Below are 18,899 nucleotides of genomic sequence, written 5' to 3'. Positions count from 1 at the left end.
TTTGCCACACCTAACGTGTGGCAAACTGAGAACAAAATCAGCAAATTCATGCCTGATTTACAGAGAAATTGCAATGCCTGATTTTGCTCTGAGATTAAGACTATATACGTAAATATAAAATAAGAGCTTCAGCAAAAATGCATCCAAAATAGAAAACGTAATAATAGAAAATAATATAAATAAATACAAATGCAGAAACCTTTTCTTGCTTCTTTTGTATATTTCCATAGTATCCTGTGGAAAGAAAAGTTTGTTGATTCATACGTAATAGTCTTAAGAAATAAAGCATGCATTTTTTTATTAAAAAAAAAAAAAAAAAAAAAAAAACTTCTTCTACCTTCTACTCTGCAAAGGTTATCTTTTAGGTCCATAAGAAGATTCAGGTTGGAAGGGAAATCACAAGGTCTTTAATCTCATAACTTGCTAAAAGCATCATCAGCTATGACAGCAAACCAATCTCTTGAAGGCTTTGTTCATTCTGAACTTGAAAACCTCCAAGGATGGACACTGCACAACCTTTCTAAGCAATCTGTTTCAATGTTTGACCTCACCACAAAATAAATAAATAAATAATAAATAAATAAATAAAATAAAATAAATCCTTATGTCCAGGCTGAACTTGTATTATTTAAAGTAATGGCTGTTGTCTCTCTGCCTCCCATTATGCCACGCTGTGAGAAGCCTGGCTCCATCTTCTTGATGGCCTTATAGCTGTCAGAAGGCAACTGGATTCCCCTACAAGTTGTTTTGTCCTTTTCTCTTTATGAAAGAATTCATTGCTTCAAGAAAGTCACGAAGTATAGAGATTCTCATACATGGCTGATTCCTCTCTATTCACAGTGATATCTAGTTGCTGGTTGTTTAAATGTTTATATGGCAAATACAATATATTATCTCCATCCAGAGCAAATCCAACCAGTCTTGTTTTTGGAAATATCTCGGGGCAATAGTGGTACAGTGCTGGATGTCATACAGATACTTCCAGGATTAATTCATGCCAGATATTGTGGTTCATCTCATTTCTCATTTCAGGGCATTTTCAATCTTTCCATATGGTTTATTATAGGAGAAGATAGACATCCACTGACATGTCCTACAACAACATAGTTTCTGGGAGGGACAGGTTATGATGTAGATTTATAATGAAGGCTAAAGGGCCTGCTCTCATTCATGCTGAATCTGCCAGGAATATATGCCCAGCCTGGTGCCATGTTAGTGAAACCCTTGAGCTCACCAGCTTTGAGAAAATGACATAACCTTATGTTGAGTTTATTTTGCTTGGAAGATGGACACACCCAATTCAATCTCCTGTTTTCACTTCTGTATTTGTTATGAAAGAGGCTTTGAAGTGGAATAATGAGGTTCACACACATTAACAGAGTAAGTATATATTGTAATATCTTCCCATGGAGAGGGTGTATTGGTTTGATAAATTATAAGATGCAAGTGTTTTATGTTAGTAGTATAAATTCAGAGCACTTCATCAGAATTAAGTGTTAAGATCTTGTAAGTGCAACCTGTACCAAATATCCATCTGGTGAAATGATGTCAGTAAGATGAAAATCTGGGAATGCCTTGCTAGATATAGCTTTTTTGGTAGCTCTGTACAGAATTTGTTTGTCTTTTCAAAGTTCATTGTTAATAACCACAATAATTGTACTTCTATTTTTAGATTATTTCATAGTAATCACTTTTATTGTTGTTTAAATCAATGTTAAATGATCGTCAGATATTATTTTCTGTTTCACTTCCTGTAATGTTTGCTTTGAAACCTCACCAATAAGGCAACCTTTATCTGAAAATGCTCCATGTTTTCACCTATGTGAATGTAAATCAGTAAGTCAAAATTGCTGGCTTAAATTTGGAGTGGGAACAAAATCAGAAGTAGAAACTTGCCAGATAGCAGTGACATGCCTGAAGAAATGCGCTAAATTACTGCTATTTATATTGAACATGGTTCTAAATAATTTCCTTAATACTTGTCATAAATCATTCAAGGAGCAAGGCTAATTCAAAACAATTCAGTATTTCCATGTATGAGTTGTTCAAGCTGTAATGCATAACCTGAAGAAGAATGGTCCCTGGATCTTTGCATCCAGTTTGTCATCTAGTTCTGTTCAGAGAAGCTTCTTCCAGGAAAACTAGTCCTAAAGTCATCCTTCAGATGACTTTAGGACTAGTCATGACTTCAGATGACTTTAGGACAAATCATCAGATTTTTGATAATAACAGAATCAACCAAGGTATCTTTCAAACACTGAATTGCTTATTTTAGAAAAGCTTATTTGTATCTATGTAAATTATTCTCCTATTGATCAAAATGGCATTTTTTTCTGGCTTTTGAAACATAGAGTGAGGAAACTATGTCTTTTATTTTAGGCCTAATTTTATTTATTATCTATACATGTTTAAGAATTGTTAGGGACTGTAACAATAATAGGTGAAGTAATCAGAGAACTCTGAATCCTTTGATTTGCTCCATGTGATATATATAAAGTCATTCATGACCTTGACTGTAGACCAGGATGTCATTTTGGTACCTGTCCTTTCCAGAGGGCTCGGATTTTCTCTGGGGAAAGTCAGATCCTACAGAGACAGTCATCTATTACAATAGCATTGAGGGAGGAAGACAAGAAAACTGAAGCACTAATCAAGGAGGTCACATTCAGATCTGGATTCAAAATACATTTTGTAAGAATTCATTCCGTAGCTTTGAGACTAAATGCACTCCTGTGCTTAGCATTGGCAGGGAGTGCTGGAACAGTAGGACCTTTGAGTAACAGTCAACTTCCAAGTTTATCTACAGTCAAGAACTTTTTTTTTTCTGTCATGATTTTTTTTTCTAAAGTTTGTGGACTTAGTTTTTACTTATTTTTAATCAGAAGACTATTATAGAACCATAAGAGAAATTACATTAGGTACAGTGTTTTGCTATCCCATCATCAATAAGGATCTGCTAATACTATTACTTTGTTATAGTGTTTATTAGTCTTTCTACCTGGAAGCCAAATTTCATTTCCAATGTAAGGCATGCTGAGCTCACTCTTCTGGATTTAGAACTCACTCAGAAACTGAGTTTTCTCTTTAATTCCAATTTTATATATTTGAGTTTCTTTTTACCTGCAACAAGACATAACTTCTGGGCTACTGCACAGAATCTTGTTTTATTCCAATGTGGTAACCTAAAATTAGGAAGAAAGAAAAAAAAAAAAAAAGTTTTGCAGACAGAATATTGATGATTTCCATAACTTGAAATCTACAGGTACATACTTCTTTAGCTTTTCAGTGGGAATAAATATGGCAACATCAGTGACTTACAGACTGTTACTTTTCACATTTTCAGAACATGATATTCTATTCTTTTTACCTCTTTGGAACCGTGCAAGTTTGTGAAAATACTTTCTTAAACATGTGCTCGTGATTTTGTGCTTGCACTTATCTGTATGGTCATTCAGCTATGAAGTTGTTCATCCCTAACTGTATATTTACTCTTCAGTTTCTAGTGCACATGTAATTGATTTTTTATTTTTATTTTTTGCTTCTGTCTGCAGAAGCAGAGCTTTCTACATCATCTCCAGGACACATCTTATCACATATTCCATGTGTCTTTCAAGTTCTCTCCAGCTGTTTATTTCCCATTAATTGATTTTTATTTTTTTTAAGTGCTTTTCAAATAGTCATGGTAAAGATGAGAACACCCCCTCTGAAAGCTTATTAGAAATCATTTCATTTGTCCAACACTGCTAATGTTGAAATACTTTAAGTAGGAATATCTAAACTTCTGTGATTAGCAGTAAGCAAAACTTGAAAATTTTAGTGACTTAATTTCCAAAGCTTTCAGAAAATTGAGATCATAAAACTAAGTCTAGGCAGACTTTTTTATTAAGGCATAATAATTTAGACTTAGTGTAGCAGCTAGAATGCTTTATTGGACTGAACTGAGTAGAGCAGAAGGGGACATAAAAAAGGTTCAGTGCTTTATTTGATCATTAATAACTGAATAGTTTAGTACCTTTAATTGCGAAATCTACTTCAACTGTGGGAATCTGTCTCAGCCCAGCTACATGCATATGTTTGCATCCATTCCAGAAAACCAGTAGGCTAGCATTCTCTTGGACTGGCAGAAGTAGGTCTTTCAAACTGTAACGCAACAAACATCTGGATCTCTCACCAGAGACAGCCCTGCTAGTCTTATAGGCAGTTGTGCAACATCCCAGGCTCATTTACCCATAATATTTCACAAGGCATGGAACAACAAGCCGTACCTTTTAATTATGGAAGACAGTATCTAGTTCTTGCTAGATACTCCAGATGTAAAATCGCCAGTTGTCCTCAGCACAGGCTAAGAGAAGGTCTTCCATCAGTGATAAGTAAATTGGATATCTCAGTTGCATCAGAGCAGTTTGGTTCATAATGTTGTGCTTGGCAATATCGGTGCAACTGTAACTTCTAGCTACCGTGTGTCAGTTCAGCTGAAAAATCCATGCCAGAACACCAAAGCTCTGCGTCCTTGCATTTTGCACATCTCTATTGATTGTTTTCTGCCCCCACTCACAGCAACAGAGTGATCCCAAAGTCCAAGATATTCTTCTGGGAGTTTTCCACAATACTCTTTGCTTCCCACGTTGCCAAGAGGTCTTCTGTTGCCAATCAGTCATCCTCTTCTGGGTGGGGGCTGGCTGCAGGCTAGGAGCACAGTTCAAGTGGAAAGGGCAGGGATTTCCCTGATACAGATATGAAGGAAAATTTTTCATTGTTTTTCTCTCAGCACTACTTCTTGTTTGAAGGTAGGTGGAGAACAATTCTGAATACTAAGCAAAGGGGATATCTGTACCCAGAAGATTTTAATGGGAAAGAGTTGAACAAAATTGCAGCCCTAGCCACATGGCCTTCTAGCTCTGTGTGAGAGCTTTTTTTCAGAAGCAGTCTGGCGTGGATGACTCTAGCCATAAGGGTCTTCCTACAGAAAAATATGCAAGTCCTGTTCATTTTCAGTGTGTGATGATCATCAATGCTCCCAGGAGTGAGTCTCTGATACTTTTTTAGCTAACGATTAACCTGAAGCTCTCCTTCTCCCCTATGCATTTGGACATAAAAGGACAATACAGAGACTGAAAGCAGCAGGCATGAGTGATTCCTTCTCTAACTGTGTGGACTAAGGGGTGTTGAAGTGTGGAATCATCTGACAAAGAGTCCAGGATCATCAGGCAAGGCAGTGAGGGGCTGATCTTTTTCTGATTAAGAAAGAAAGAGAAGTTCTGTCTTGGGACCAGGCTGAATTCAGGATGTTTGTGAGCTTCATCACGCTGCTTTCACTGGTACCAGCAATGTCTGTATGGTACAGGCAGCAGCTATTGACTTTTCCATTTATTCAGCTCCATAATCTTCTTAGTTCTGGGGAGTCTGTTGTAATTAGAGAGTTTATAGTGTTTTCTTGTACAGAAGTCTAGTCTTTAGAGTAAGGCTTTACTTGTGAAGATTTTCAGAGTCTACTTGTAGGACATTCATATGACCCTGGGTAAGTCATTAAGCTAGTTCTATTTCATCTTCCCAGCCTGCAAAACAGTACCTATCTCAGAGGTTTTGTGTCAGGCTTGATTAATTTCATTGAGATCTTTGGATAAAAATTGTTTTTGTAAGAGGAGAACACTATGATTCACATTCTTATTAAGCTATAAATGCTCTCCTTTTGTTCTGGATAGAGAAAGGATGTGGAGGGATAAAATTTACCTGTTAGTCTCATTTTGTATAGGCATGATACCCATGTTTTCTGTTAGAAAAATCTCTAGCACAGTTGCTGGGAACACCAGTGTGTGATTTAAGGGTGCCTGGGGTAGCACAGATCTCGGGACAGTAACCTAGTAAGTAAGGAGCAGGGACTCACAGCAGCAGAAGCATGCCCTTCCTCACAGTACCCAACTGGCAGATCAGATGGACTCCACTGCTGGTACTGGGGTATCTCTTTTATCTCCTCCTCGGTGCTATGGTGTTCCAGCTGTTGGAGAAGCAGGCAGAGACCCACTCTCGGGACCAGTTCCAGCTGGAGAAGCTCAAGTTCCTGCAGAACTACACATGCTTGGATAGGCAAGCCCTGGAGCAGTTCGTACAGGTAAGAGGAACAGGCTCCCATGATTTGGGCTCAAGCATTATTTTTGTTAGAAGTAATTATACTGTTTTGGCCAAACATGATCTGCTAAACACAACATTGGAGGACTAACTGTACAAGAGAAAGGCAATGGTTTCTCAAGCCCCTTCCCATACCACTTTATTTTGATCCAAAGATGCAAAAACACTAATGAACCTTTATGTTACCTTATAATACCTTCAGCTTCATGGTTTATAGCTCCCACAGAAATTACTGCATGGAGATTATGCATGGGGACAAAAACCTTACAAGAAGTAGGTTGCCCTGCCAAGGTACTTCAGCCCAAACCTGCACAGATTCTGCCCTTCTTTTCTACCAGAAATCATCTATTGCACTTGAAAGGCAGTCCTGCACTTCCAGGCCTCTAAACAAAAGATGAGCTCAGTCATCATAATCTGTGTCATTTATCATTTATAATAAGTGCTAAAGAGCTCTTATTCAATATGAGTTGTCTATTAATGACATCTTCAATTACATTTTAATCTATTACTCAAAACAGGTTGGAGATTAATTACAAGCCCTCACATGGTATTATTTATGGACAAATCCTGTCATTCTAGTATTGTAAGAACTGGGCAAAAATCCTTGAATTATTACTTTATTCATGCTCAAAATTTCTCCAGACACAGACCTGGGTGCCTAAATGGTTTGAACTCTTTCTCTCAGGTCATTAAAGCTGACAGAAACACTGAACAGGATGCAAGACTGCACTTTGAATCAGAGGATTTCCACCAAGGCACATGCTTCAGATCAACATTAAAACCTAGATTCTATAAATGGGTGTAAGCACACAGTGAAGTTCAGATCAAAAAGGGAACAGAAGGTGCCTGAACTCTGTCTACAAGGACAATGTTTTGATGATGACTAATACTTTGACATGTTTCTTGTGGAACATTTGGCTTTGTCCAGGAAATGACTGGAGTTTTCAAGAGTTTACATACCTAAAAAGTCTGTTGGTTTTTTTTCAGCTCAGCTACACCAGTTAGTGTTATTACCTGCCTTTCCCTTTCTTCTGTGGTAATGTCAGTAAAGAAGACCCTGAATCTCATTCTAAACCAAACTGGGATAATTTATAGGGTTAAAAGGTTTAGTTAAATCTCTGGTACCCTACAAACCTTAGATGGGGTTCATAGATGCTCAGATCCTCCTCTCTGGCTCCCGTGGATCTTCCTTAGACTGCTGGGTCTCAGACAATCACATTTCGCTGCCTCTCAGTTGAGTTAGATACAATTTCACACATCAGCTGTTCCAAACAAAACCGGTTGAGGGCACCAAATTATCAGCAACAATGCACCAAGCTTCAGAGTATTCAACAATAGTCTTCTGCCTATAAATGACTCATATGTCATTTATAACCCCTGTTAAGAAATTAGTCCAGCTCTTACAAATAGTAGGGAATAAAATTCTTTTCAAATGAAATTTCTTACTCTAAAACTAGTGCAGGGAAGCCATTGTCTCACTGTACATTTTATCTATACAGTTAAGGAGGTCAGTTCATAATGTCAGAAGTTCCAACCTAAAAAGTGACAGTATTCATATTGTGGTTAGACACAGCCACTAGATTCAGTCCACTCAGCTGACAAACTTGTACTTCCTTATTTCCAGGTTTTTTAAACCTAAATCCTGGAATCTGAGAATCAACCCAAGTTTTCTATTTCCATATCCATTATCACTAGTAATAGATTTACCACTTATAATTAATTAACTTTTTACTCAATTTTGCATGAAGCAAATTCTTGCCATTCCATGTCCATAAACTACATTGGCTTTGCTAGGCTAAAACTGTCTAGTTGAGGGGTGACCCTGAGCTGGAGCTCCAAAGCTGAACAACCTGGAACTTTGGGAGAGTGCAAATACAAGCACTGCAATCTAATATGTCTCTGGTAATCATACTTTGGTCAGGAAATTATGCCATGCTTACAGCATAACCAAAAAGCAGATCCACTGATTGAGAAGGTACCTCCTGTAAGTCCTTGTTTTGATTATGACAGTACTTTTCCAACCCTAAAGCATTTGGTATAAATATTGGCCAAGAGGGCTAACTCCTGGTCTATGACCACAAGTGGCTCCAGTGTGCACTGGGAGGGGGACAGGTGCTGAAGTGGCAGCTCTTACTCTCTCCGCATTCTAGCTTTATGCAGGTTTCATCTTGTTACTGTGAATTCTAGCACATTGCTTTTACTTACTGGCTAATTCTGCTCCCAAAGGCAACAGCTAATGCTCATCAACCATTCAGCAGTTTCTCTGTTCTCACTGCAGCACTAACCAGTACCTGAGTTGTAGACAAAAAGGAGCTAGGAGCCATTACAACTGCCCCACATCAATGTGCTTGTTTAGAAACAGTCCACCCTGGTACCAGTCTGCCCTCATTTTCTTGGGGTTGTGCTTAAAAGCAACTGTCATACTAAGAAATCTGGCCTTGTCAAACTGTGTCTGGAGTGTTCAACATTTAATACTGCCTCACAGTTTAATGATGGCTTTTATGATGTGGATGAAGCTCCTCTGAACACATGCACGTTGAAATAGATAAAACAGAGGCGCTCCTTACAGGAATGAATTGACTCGTGATCGTTTTAGACATTTCAAATGACTCACACTTCAGGAGCTTCTGTGTGTTCCTTCTAAGTATCAAATAAGATGGTAAACTCTAGATGATTTAATGTGTCAAATTCTTCACATTCTGAAACCAGGCCTTTAATGGAATAGTTCTTTGTCATATTGAAAATAAATTCTCCTGGCTCTTCAATCATGAGATCACATATGATGATGCCTAGCTGGCCTACCTGATGGACTTGAACAATGCTGTGGGATTTGTTAATGAAGAATAACATTGGCTATTAAACTTAGGATGCCTAATCCACCAGCACAGATAATATAAGCTAATATTGCCAAACCAATGCAAAATCAGTTACCTTGTCATGGATATGTTCATCAGATAAGCAATCTTTCTGTCAGTAGTCAATATTTGAATCAAGAAAGAACATCTTCTTTGGTCTAATGCTCATGGAACCATCTAAGGCTGGAGCTGCTGTTGAATTTTGTTCATGTCCTGCTTCATAAAACAGTCCATGGAAGCAAGAGAGTGAATTCACAAGTCCTTCAGGCATTTGGCAAAATGATGAAGTCTGTGAGCTGGACTTCAAAATTGGTATGTAACAAACAAGGAGATTCTTGAAACTCCAGCCCCTAAACAGAAGGCTCCTGTTTCATACAGAGTATTCTCAGGGAGAACAAAGGAACACTTTCTTTGCTAAGGCACCTAGTAAGATACTTGATAGACAAATAGGAGCTGGATCTTTTTTGGCACATAGTAGTTTTATTATCTGGTAAGAGCTATCTGAAATGGCAAAGAGTATTTCATTAGCTCATCTCCAAATCAGGAGAAGCCTGGTATCGACTGAAAATTGGCTGGGAAGCCATAGTCAAAAAAGTAATTCACCCTCACTAGTACTTACCTGCTGGAAACAGAAATGAGCATGTTCCCCATGCCCTTTCCCTCAAGTACAAGCATTAATTTACATGTGCCAAAATTTAAAATTGGAGTGCAATGACTATGCTAGGAAGGAAAGGAGAGAAACTGTATTTTTTATGGCATAACTTCACTTAAATCCCAGTTTGATTACTCTGGGGACACCCTCCATTCCCCTCCCCTCAGCCTTCAAGTAGCTGTGGAACCAATCTTACTTCAACGGCCAGATCTCCACTGATAAGAGAAAAGTTCAAGTTCCTGGCCAGATCCCTTTCAGTGTTTTACCCTGTCAGCATAAGACCTCTCTCGGGTCATTTTAGTCAAACTCTACTCTGTTATCTGCACCATTTATTGCTGTTTGCTCAAGATGGAAAGCAGCATTTACTTCTCTGCTGGTTTTTTTTGTTTGTTTGTTTTTGTTTTGTTTTGTTTTTTGTTTTCCTGACATTTTTCCTGATCTGTTCTAATGTGTTGCTCATCTTTGCTCCTTCAACCTCTTTTGCGCTAGGTCCTCATGGAAGCATGGGAAAAAGGGGTCAGCCCAGAAGGAAACTCTACAAATCCCAGTAACTGGGACTTCAGCAACTCCTTCTTTTTTGCAGGAACTGTTGTCACCACTATAGGTGAGGAACACTTTTTCTCTTGTAAGTTGGGGGTTCCTCCAGCTGTTCTGTAAATGCCCCAGAAAAATAAAATTGGTGGACAGAATACACCTATAAGACAAACTTGATTACTGTGGATTATGTTTTCTTACCAGTTTTAAATTATACCTGTTATGCTTGTTTATCCAGCATATTACACCTCTAAAAACAGCCAAGTACCTCTTTGGCACAGGCAATATGATATTGTACATATGGAACACCTCCTGAGGTTGCTTTAAAGCACTCAGTTGCACTTACTACAATATCAAAGACCTAAAGAAAGTCGCTGTAGTTGCTAAGAGTAATATTTTCCTTGTTAAACATTCTGTTAGTAGTAATGAATGCACAGGGGTCTATCATAAGCTATGGCAATTTGTAGGCAGATTTCATTGTGGAAAATCACAGGCCTCCAGGTCCCTGAAGCTTAACAGAAGCAAGCTTCCAAGCCTAGGAAATTGCCATGATGGCCTGCAGCCTTTCTGTGAAGTCTTTTGATATATCTGTTTTCTTTTTTTGTTCCAGGTTATGGTAACCGGTCCCCCAGCACCGTGGCTGGACAAGTCTTCTGTGTGTTTTATGCCTTATTTGGGGTTCCGCTCAACCTGGCCTTCCTTAATCAGTTGGGGAAAGGCCTCAATGCTCATCTGATGATGCTGGAAAGATGGGTGCAAAAGCCAGGCCGTGCCCAGGTACAGCATGAATCAATCTATCTTTTTTTTCCACTGTTTCAAAACTAATAAAAACTGTTTTCTTAGATAGTAGTAAGGCTGCTAGATTGGGTTTCCTGGAGAGTGCTTACATCTTTTTGAACTGCAGCAATTACACTGCCCTCTATATCAGAAAATTGATATACTGTATTTATATATGATAGCTTTAAAGTAATTTGCTTTTGCCTGAGAGACTCCAGATTTGCCTTTTTAGACCCTGATTCAGCAAAACTGTTAAGCAAGCGTGGCCTCAATTTTGAGCCGGGTCTTTAATTTGTGGTGACTTTAGCAGAAAACGTCCACCTACATGCATTGCTGAATCAAGTTGTTATTATCTAGCCTATGCTGGTATCTATCTCAGAATCTAGGCCTGCATCGTGCAAAGACAAACTATTTTTATTGGCCTGCTAATCTGGCTGAATTACCTTCCCTGATTGTGCCAGTAATTTAGCACTTCCTTCCTTTTTTTTTTTTTTTTTTTTTTAATGTAAATAAATCATCCTTCTCTTTAGCTATAGTTTATTGGTGAGTCACTGAACTAGTCCAGATGTATTGGAATAAGGGAAACACTGATAACATAAAATATGTGAAGATCAGTTGTAACAAAGTTAATGCAAGTTTCTGAGTAAAAGTTCAATGTATTGACCCCTTTAGATACCAAAAAGGGAGACTAGACGTGTTAGATATGTTGAAATATTTCAGAGTTTCTACCTACGCTGGGAAAGATTTTCTGGTGAAGTTATATAGGTATCATCAAATGCAAAGTTAATTTATATCAGCAGAAGTTCCTTAGCTAACTAACGTATGCCTGTTCCTCACATACATGTAGCTCTTCCACCAGAAGAACTTTTGGGCTACTATAGCTCTATAAGCTAGATCTTTCCTGAACTTTTTAATGGCAATTCAGGGATGCGATTTTTTTTTTTTTTTTTACCTACACCTGAATCATCACTTCATTTTTGGCAGAACTCCTATGAACAGATAAAGATTTGGACCTTTATCTGCTTCTTCACTACAAAAAGCCTCTCACAAGAAATTCTTTCATCTCCTTTTAACCACAGTTTAATTGTGCCTTGGGAAATTAATTAAAATCAATTCTTCCTCATTCCTGACTTACTTCCTCTACCTTATATGTTGGTAACAGAAAGCTCTTAAAAGCCAGGGTAAAAAGTAATATTGTGAATTTCAGTATAGAGTTTTATATGATCTTTATTATCTAATTAAATGCTATCACACTTCTGGAATGAACTAAATGAGAACGGAAATCAACTATAACATGTCGATAAGTAATTCTCAAAATGCTTCATAAATGAGGTCAGGATTATTATACAGCTGGAGAGACATGGTACATAATGCAGAAGTGATTTGTCAAAGTCACCCAGTAGCCTCATGCCAAGTTTCCCTAGTTTCAGCTCAGCAAACTGTCTTATACGTGGGATAATACAAAATGAGGTAAAAAATAAATAAGTAAATAAAAGGATACCTGGATCTTCCGTTTTATAAACAAAGTGGTTTCGCTTTTCATCACGTCACAATAGACACATGCATAGAAAATCCTACTCTTGTTTTCAATGCCCTCGAGGGCATTTTTAAACAATTGTGATGAGTTTGCATCAGAGTATACAGCACTAGTCAAAAGTTCACCAGAGCCATGACTCTGTTCCCTGGCAACCCATGAGTTTCTGATCCTCAATCCTTAGATCAAACCACTGGGCCATTCCCCTGTCGCAACCCATCCGCAGACCTTTCTGCATATCTATCTGGTGCAGCCACATATGCTGTAACTTAGTTGGCCTTCACATTTCCCAAAAGGCAGTTTGTAATGAGAGACACAGATCTACCCCGTGCTGACAGAAAACAGTTCTGCTCTGAATGCTTCTAAGTTTAAAATAAAAGCAGGCAAACTGACTTCACTCAAATTTCATCCAAACATATTTTTGGCTGAGCTATTGCAAGCCACTTTATAAATCTTTGGAAGCAGTCACAGTAAAGAGAACCCTAATTTGTTCTTGCCAATCTTTGTATCACGAGTTATGCAATACTTGGTGCTTTTCCTAAAAGACTGGATCCAAGTGATTACAAGAGCATCTCCATTTGAATGGAAATGAAAAGTGAGCATTTCATTCCTATGGTTGCTATAGTAATTCTGAAAATATAACTTGAGTGTACTTAAAAACTCATTGCAAAAGGCTTTAAAAAATCTTTTTTTTTTTTTTTCTAATTCTGAGACTGTTTTGGATTTGTGGTTAGGTACAATATCTATGTGCAGGATAAACAGCAAGGTCAGCCTGCAGTACACAGAAGCATTGCTTTATCCTTCCCTGTTTGGACATTGCTCCCTGCAGGAGCAGGTTTGTGATTAAGAGCAAAACAACAATTTCCACTAGGCAGATGCTCAGTGTTATTTAGCTGCCGTCTTCCCTTTATCTTTCAGGTAGTTCAAACACTGGCAGTGGCTGTCTTCCTGACTACAGGGACCTTGCTATTTCTGGTGTTCCCACCACTGGTTTTCAGTTACGTAGAAGGCTGGAGCTATGGAGAAGGCTTTTACTTCACTTTCATCACCCTAAGCACCATTGGATTTGGGGACTACGTAGTAGGTAATAATAAGGATGAACATGGGTAAATGTTATCTATCTGCCTGTATTCTCACCTCGCTGGGAGGTTCTTTGCTGAGATTTGGTACTGTAGTATAAGCCTAAGTACAGAGAGCATAGATTCCAGTATAAATATGGTATGAGAAAGAGAGCTGATTATAACGAGATGATTTATGACATGGGAATTTTTCTCTTGGCAGCTAAGCTGAGAGTCACCAAACTTATTTCATGTATGCCACTGAACAACAAATTTAACAGTGACTATGTTGAGGCTGGTATGAATGTGAACCACAAGTGACAGGTGGAATATAAATGAAATCTCATTGTCAATATTAAGCCTTTGAGCCATGCTCTCCTAATAGTGATTTGTTTCAGCAAGTGCCTACCATTCCCAGTACAAAATCTTGTCAGATATATAATGCTAAGTACCTACAGTATGGATAATATTGCTAACAACCACAGGGACAGCTATGGAAAACAAAAAACAAACAAACAAAAAAAAAAAAAACACTTGTCAGGGTATGTAGTCTGAAGCATAGAAATAGAAATATGTGAGGGGCTACCTTTCTATCTACTTATTTGAATAAATGCTCTTAACATGGTACATATAGTATGCTTATTTAAAAAACAAAACAACAAACAAACATAAAGGATAGGTTACTTCATAAGGGGTAGTTCTCTTACCCTAGAAGTCATAACTATGTCCTGAAAGGAGAGAAAAACCCATCCCATCCTGACCATGGACACTATGGAACTTCACAATGACCTGTATGACAGAGACAGAATGGATGGCTGAAGTGTTATTGTGCATCTGTATCAGCTGCACCAACTGCTCATTTTGTGGAAATACCAAATTAGGGGTTAAGATTTTCATAAACATTTACTTAAAATGGGTGTGTTTCCCAAATAATATTCTCCAAGTGATTTTGAGCCCTGGTTACCTGGTCACACTACAAAAAGAAATCACTATATCACTGAGGTTGTAAACCATACCTTCTGAAATCAGATGAGATCCCCTGTGTGTCCCTTGAGTAAAATTTGGCTAATATGGATTCAACAGTGTGACTCCAAGACAGTGTTTGTATTTTGTAAGCAGCTGGGAACACTCGGTTTTGTTCAGACCTAATAACTGTAGATGTGGCTATTTTTATTATATCGCCTCAATTTCAGAGATTTGGTGCCAACTGTTCAAAGCTGAACCTGAAATTTGAACAAAAAAAAATAAAAATAAAATAATAATAATTGATAAAATAAATGTGCATAGATCACATGAACTTGGTAAACATGCACATCTGTGGGGGAAAGGAGGGGAGGTTATGACTATATATGTTGTCCAAAGCAGTCAAAATTAATACGTGAAGTTTCCTGGATTTTTCAGGCACAAACCCCAACAAGCACTATATCCCACTATACAGGAGCCTAACTGCAATTTGGATTGTTTTTGGCTTGGCCTGGCTGGCCCTGGTCTTCAATGTGGGAGCTGACTTGATGGAAAAATTCCTTCAGCTGAAGTGGCACAAGCCCAACTTAAGCTTGGCAGAAGGAGACACAACCAAACTGGAAGATGAACCTGAGCAGCCTAGAATCCACATACCTACCTGAAAAAGGTACACAGAGAGAAGTCTTGAAAGAGCACCTTGCATCTTGGCATAAGCCAATTAAAACCTCCAAAGAAGTAGCACACACAATAAAACTGTTCCAGGATTCATTTGGCACTTCTCACTCAACAGTGGCATCTTCTACTGCAGTAAGCAATTCCTATCCTTTCTTTTTTCTATCAGAATTCAGTTCTCTTGGCCATCTGTATTCAAGAAATCCAGGGTGACTGCCTCCCAGCTCCAATAAGAAGTGCTGTCACCAAGAATCGCCAGTGGAAAAAATAGGTACAGAAATCTTTCTTCATTTCCAAGCAGAAAGTAAACAAAGCCCCAGAGAAATATCAACAGCAATGGCCACCTGCTTAATGGCATCCATCCAATTAAGATTTATTTGATATCATCTGAAATTAGCAGCTTTTATATAAAATGATAACATTTCTTTAGTTCCAGGGCTAAAATGTTTCTATCAAATTTTATGTCTATCCAGCACTGTCTGGACTGTTACTATTCTGTTTAAAGAGAACTGACAGCTCAGAGCAGTGATTATCAAGTTCATTTCATAGCCACCCAAAACCAGCACTTTAAATCTCAATGCAAGCAGATTTCCTTATTTCCCGTCAGATTACAAATATGACTAGAGTCTGTAATTTGCTTTGGGCCAGTTTATTGAAGAACTACCACACCGTACAGGACTGATGCTATCCATTTACCTCTAAACAAGGCTGATAGGCTCTCGTGTTAAAACTGATCCTCAGTCATGCATGGCGCAGTAGCAGTGGAACAGGGAGTTTGACTTTAGTGCGGTTATTGCAAGACAAAAGTAGCAGCAGCTGCCTCCAAAGAGGCAGAAAAGCCAAAGGAGGTCATCCAAACACCTTATAGCAGGCTTGTCACTGAGACAGAAAGCTATAGTCACACTTTGTGTTTAAGTAAACCATAGAAACTTGATTAAACACTTATTCATTCACCCAGAGTACCATACTAGATTGTTTATAACCATCACTAACACATTCTGTGGATATGCTCGTAATTATGTACACACTGCTATTTGTTCAGTATGTTTGTAACTCATATTAACCACCAACTAATTCTTTTAAAACTCATTTAGAAGTGGAACTTTAATGTTAAAGTGTGAGTGAAATATGACTGGGCACGCAGACCAGCCCCAGGCTAATCTATGGCTGGCAGGCTACAGTAATATCAAATGTCAGCCTTTCAGCAGCTACTTTGATATTTCATTTTGGGGAAGTGTCCATAAAACTTGTAAATACTTGTGTGTAAGTTACAAATCTCTTCTCACATACTTTCTGTCCTAGACTTTGACTTCTAAGGAGAGTCCAACAGATGCTTGCTCTTGCATCTGACTTAGTGCTTTCTTTCTTTCTTTTTTTCTTTCTTTCTTTGGTGTTCATTGCTGACTCCTGCATAGTGCAGCCTGGCTGTCAAATCTGAAATGCCAGCATGTAAGAATGCCATCTGTAGTTTACTCATTAAAAAAAAATGAGCTTTCCAATGCTTATCCCAACTGAGATTTTCCTGATGCCTTATCTCTACCTACCTCACAGATTCTATCTCCTCGGTCTCTATGTTGATCTTTCTCAGTCATTCCCATGAATTTCTGCAACAATTTTCTTTGTAACTGCTGTCACTGACAACTCTGTCCTGTCTGGCTTTTTGGATCTTTGCAAACCTCCTGAGAAACATACACTTTCAGGATTCTTTTTTCTTCGACATAACATTTGTATATGCACTTCATAACATCATCACCATTGCTATACTCTGTACCTGTCTTGCGACAACACTGTAAGACGCTCCTGGCCTGTTTGTATGAAAGACAAAGCTAAAGTTCTACTGAATTTATAACCAGTCAGTTTCCTTCACTTCACTTTTTCCATGCTGCCTTACTTTATCTAGTCACAGCCAGCCATAAAACATGCGGTAGTGTAAAGGTGATGATATAAACTGTTTTACACTATGTTGCATGCCATAAAAAGTGATAACGAGGTTTATGAGGGATAAAAAGCATGCATACACTACTTACTGACAAAGTGTTTGTTAAAATCTTTCTTACATGACATCTGACCACAGGGAGTTTGGGTTGCCTTTACCTCAGTCCACAAAATTATCCCTGTATCTGATACTTTTTTACAAAATAGCAGCACAGCAAGACTATCTTCTGAAATTTTTGCTCCTGCTGCTTTTAGTAAGGCTGACGGTAGCTGCAGCAGTTCTCAAGCTGCCGGCCAGAAGACTCAAAATAAACAAACAAAAAACTCAAATCAAACATATGGCCATGGTGGAAAAGAGAAGAGAAAGATACTGATGACCTCCACTCTGTTATACAAGTAATAGAAATTTCTTGCTCACATTGTCAGTTTTTCAGGATCCTAAGAAGATCCTCAAGGTCATGCACATCTGTAATAAAGCTTATTTTGAGCTGCACACTGGCAGCACTGGCCCAGTTCTTGTGCATGGATAAAGTGCTTCTTAGTCCTCTTCCTCTAACAAAAAGGTGGTCAACAATTACCAACTGACCAGCTAAGAAAAAAAATGTGGAAGAATTGTGCAGTCATGACAGCTTACAAGGAGCCAGAGAAGTGCACAAAGGGACTCTTAATAGCCTGTTTTACCAGTGCAACCCTGCGCAGAATGGAGCCCACACAACCAGCTACAAGATGCTCAGCCTGGCTGTGCAGAAGACAGCACTTCTGAAGGATGTGAACTCAGCTCTGCAGCCTCTGGCAGGAGCAGTGTCCCAGAAGTGTCTACATCCCATCTGTGAAGTGGAGAAGCAGCACATTGTCCTGAGCAGCTATCATGAGCAGCCCAGAGCAGGGCAAGAACCAAACCTTCTTCCAAGCTTACACTTATCTTTTAACCTCACTCAGCAAGCCCTTTCTCATCCTCCAAAATTTTGGTACCTTCCAGACAACACCAGAACATCATCTGCAAATATTTGAGCCAGTCTCTCTGGAGATTTAAAATAGAATGTATCCTCCTCAGGTGTACAATACTTCATTTCTGATTGCAAAGCGCCATTGCAGAGAATACTCAGGAATATGAGCCAGTCAGATTGTTAAGATATTACAAGATTCTTCAAAGATTTGTTGTGAATTTTAATCTCTTCTCTTCCTCCCCAAACTCCTAGCAAGCACATGCTTGATGCCCTGGGTTTGCATGCAGTCTTGCTTGTAGTTACAAACCCTGTGCCTCACGAGTAATTTGTTTAATATAATTTGAGTGTAAACATTAAATGCTCTATGACTAGTCAGCAATGTTTCAACAGGGTTATATTTAGTAGTGTGCTTTGTACAAACTGTCTGATTTTAATGTGTTTATAATGTGAAAGTGCAGCTCGTGTCTATTTCTGTCTTAAATGAAAGAAAACTATGTACATTTTTTAATATATTTTCTTTCTGTGATATATTATGACTTTTTTTTTCAGTTTAAACATCGTTCAGTGAAGAATACATTAAAACGGTAGAGTTAAGACTGAGCAATGAGCAGCACGAGGTTGGTTGTTTTTTATGACTGTGTTGAGGATGATACAGGAACAGGGCTAGCATAGCATCGCCAGTTTCACGCTGGCAGAAGATTGCATGTGCAATTCTGCATCTTGTCAGTAAAAACATGAGCTTAAAGCATCTACCCCCTAAAAAAAAAAATAAAAATAAATGTTAGCACATTACCAGAACCAGTCGGTCGTACAGAGCCTGCTTGAATGCTGCCTTACTTACAATAG

General features: G+C 38.4%; 1 protein-coding gene across 1 annotated transcript; it reads left to right on the top strand.

The window, feature by feature from the left end:
* The first annotated feature begins 5,008 nt into the window (after positions 1-5,008).
* On the top strand, positions 5,009-18,811 carry LOC137853808 (potassium channel subfamily K member 16-like). The gene is made up of 5 exons (XM_068676584.1): positions 5,009-6,109; positions 10,123-10,237; positions 10,778-10,944; positions 13,397-13,562; positions 14,938-18,811. Exons 1-5 carry the CDS (start codon positions 5,897-5,899, stop codon positions 15,159-15,161), a joined length of 885 nt encoding a protein of 294 aa, XP_068532685.1. The 5' UTR covers positions 5,009-5,896; the 3' UTR covers positions 15,162-18,811.
* Positions 18,812-18,899: the final 88 nt, after the last annotated feature.

The sequence above is a fragment of the Anas acuta genome, chromosome 3 (assembly GCF_963932015.1).
Source record: "Anas acuta chromosome 3, bAnaAcu1.1, whole genome shotgun sequence".
Classification (NCBI taxonomy): Eukaryota; Metazoa; Chordata; class Aves; order Anseriformes; family Anatidae; genus Anas; species Anas acuta.
Note: the sequence above shows the minus strand (reverse complement) of the source record. Positions and strands in the feature narration are given on the sequence as shown.

Coding starts and splice junctions, on each gene's coding strand:
- LOC137853808 (XM_068676584.1), top strand. CDS start 5,897: ATGCCCTTCCTCACAGTACCCAACTGGCAGATCAGATGGACTCCACTG. Junction 10,238..10,777: donor AACTGTTGTCACCACTATAG/GTGAGGAACACT, acceptor TTTTTGTTCCAG/GTTATGGTAACCGGTCCCCC. Junction 13,563..14,937: donor ATTTGGGGACTACGTAGTAG/GTAATAATAAGG, acceptor TGGATTTTTCAG/GCACAAACCCCAACAAGCAC.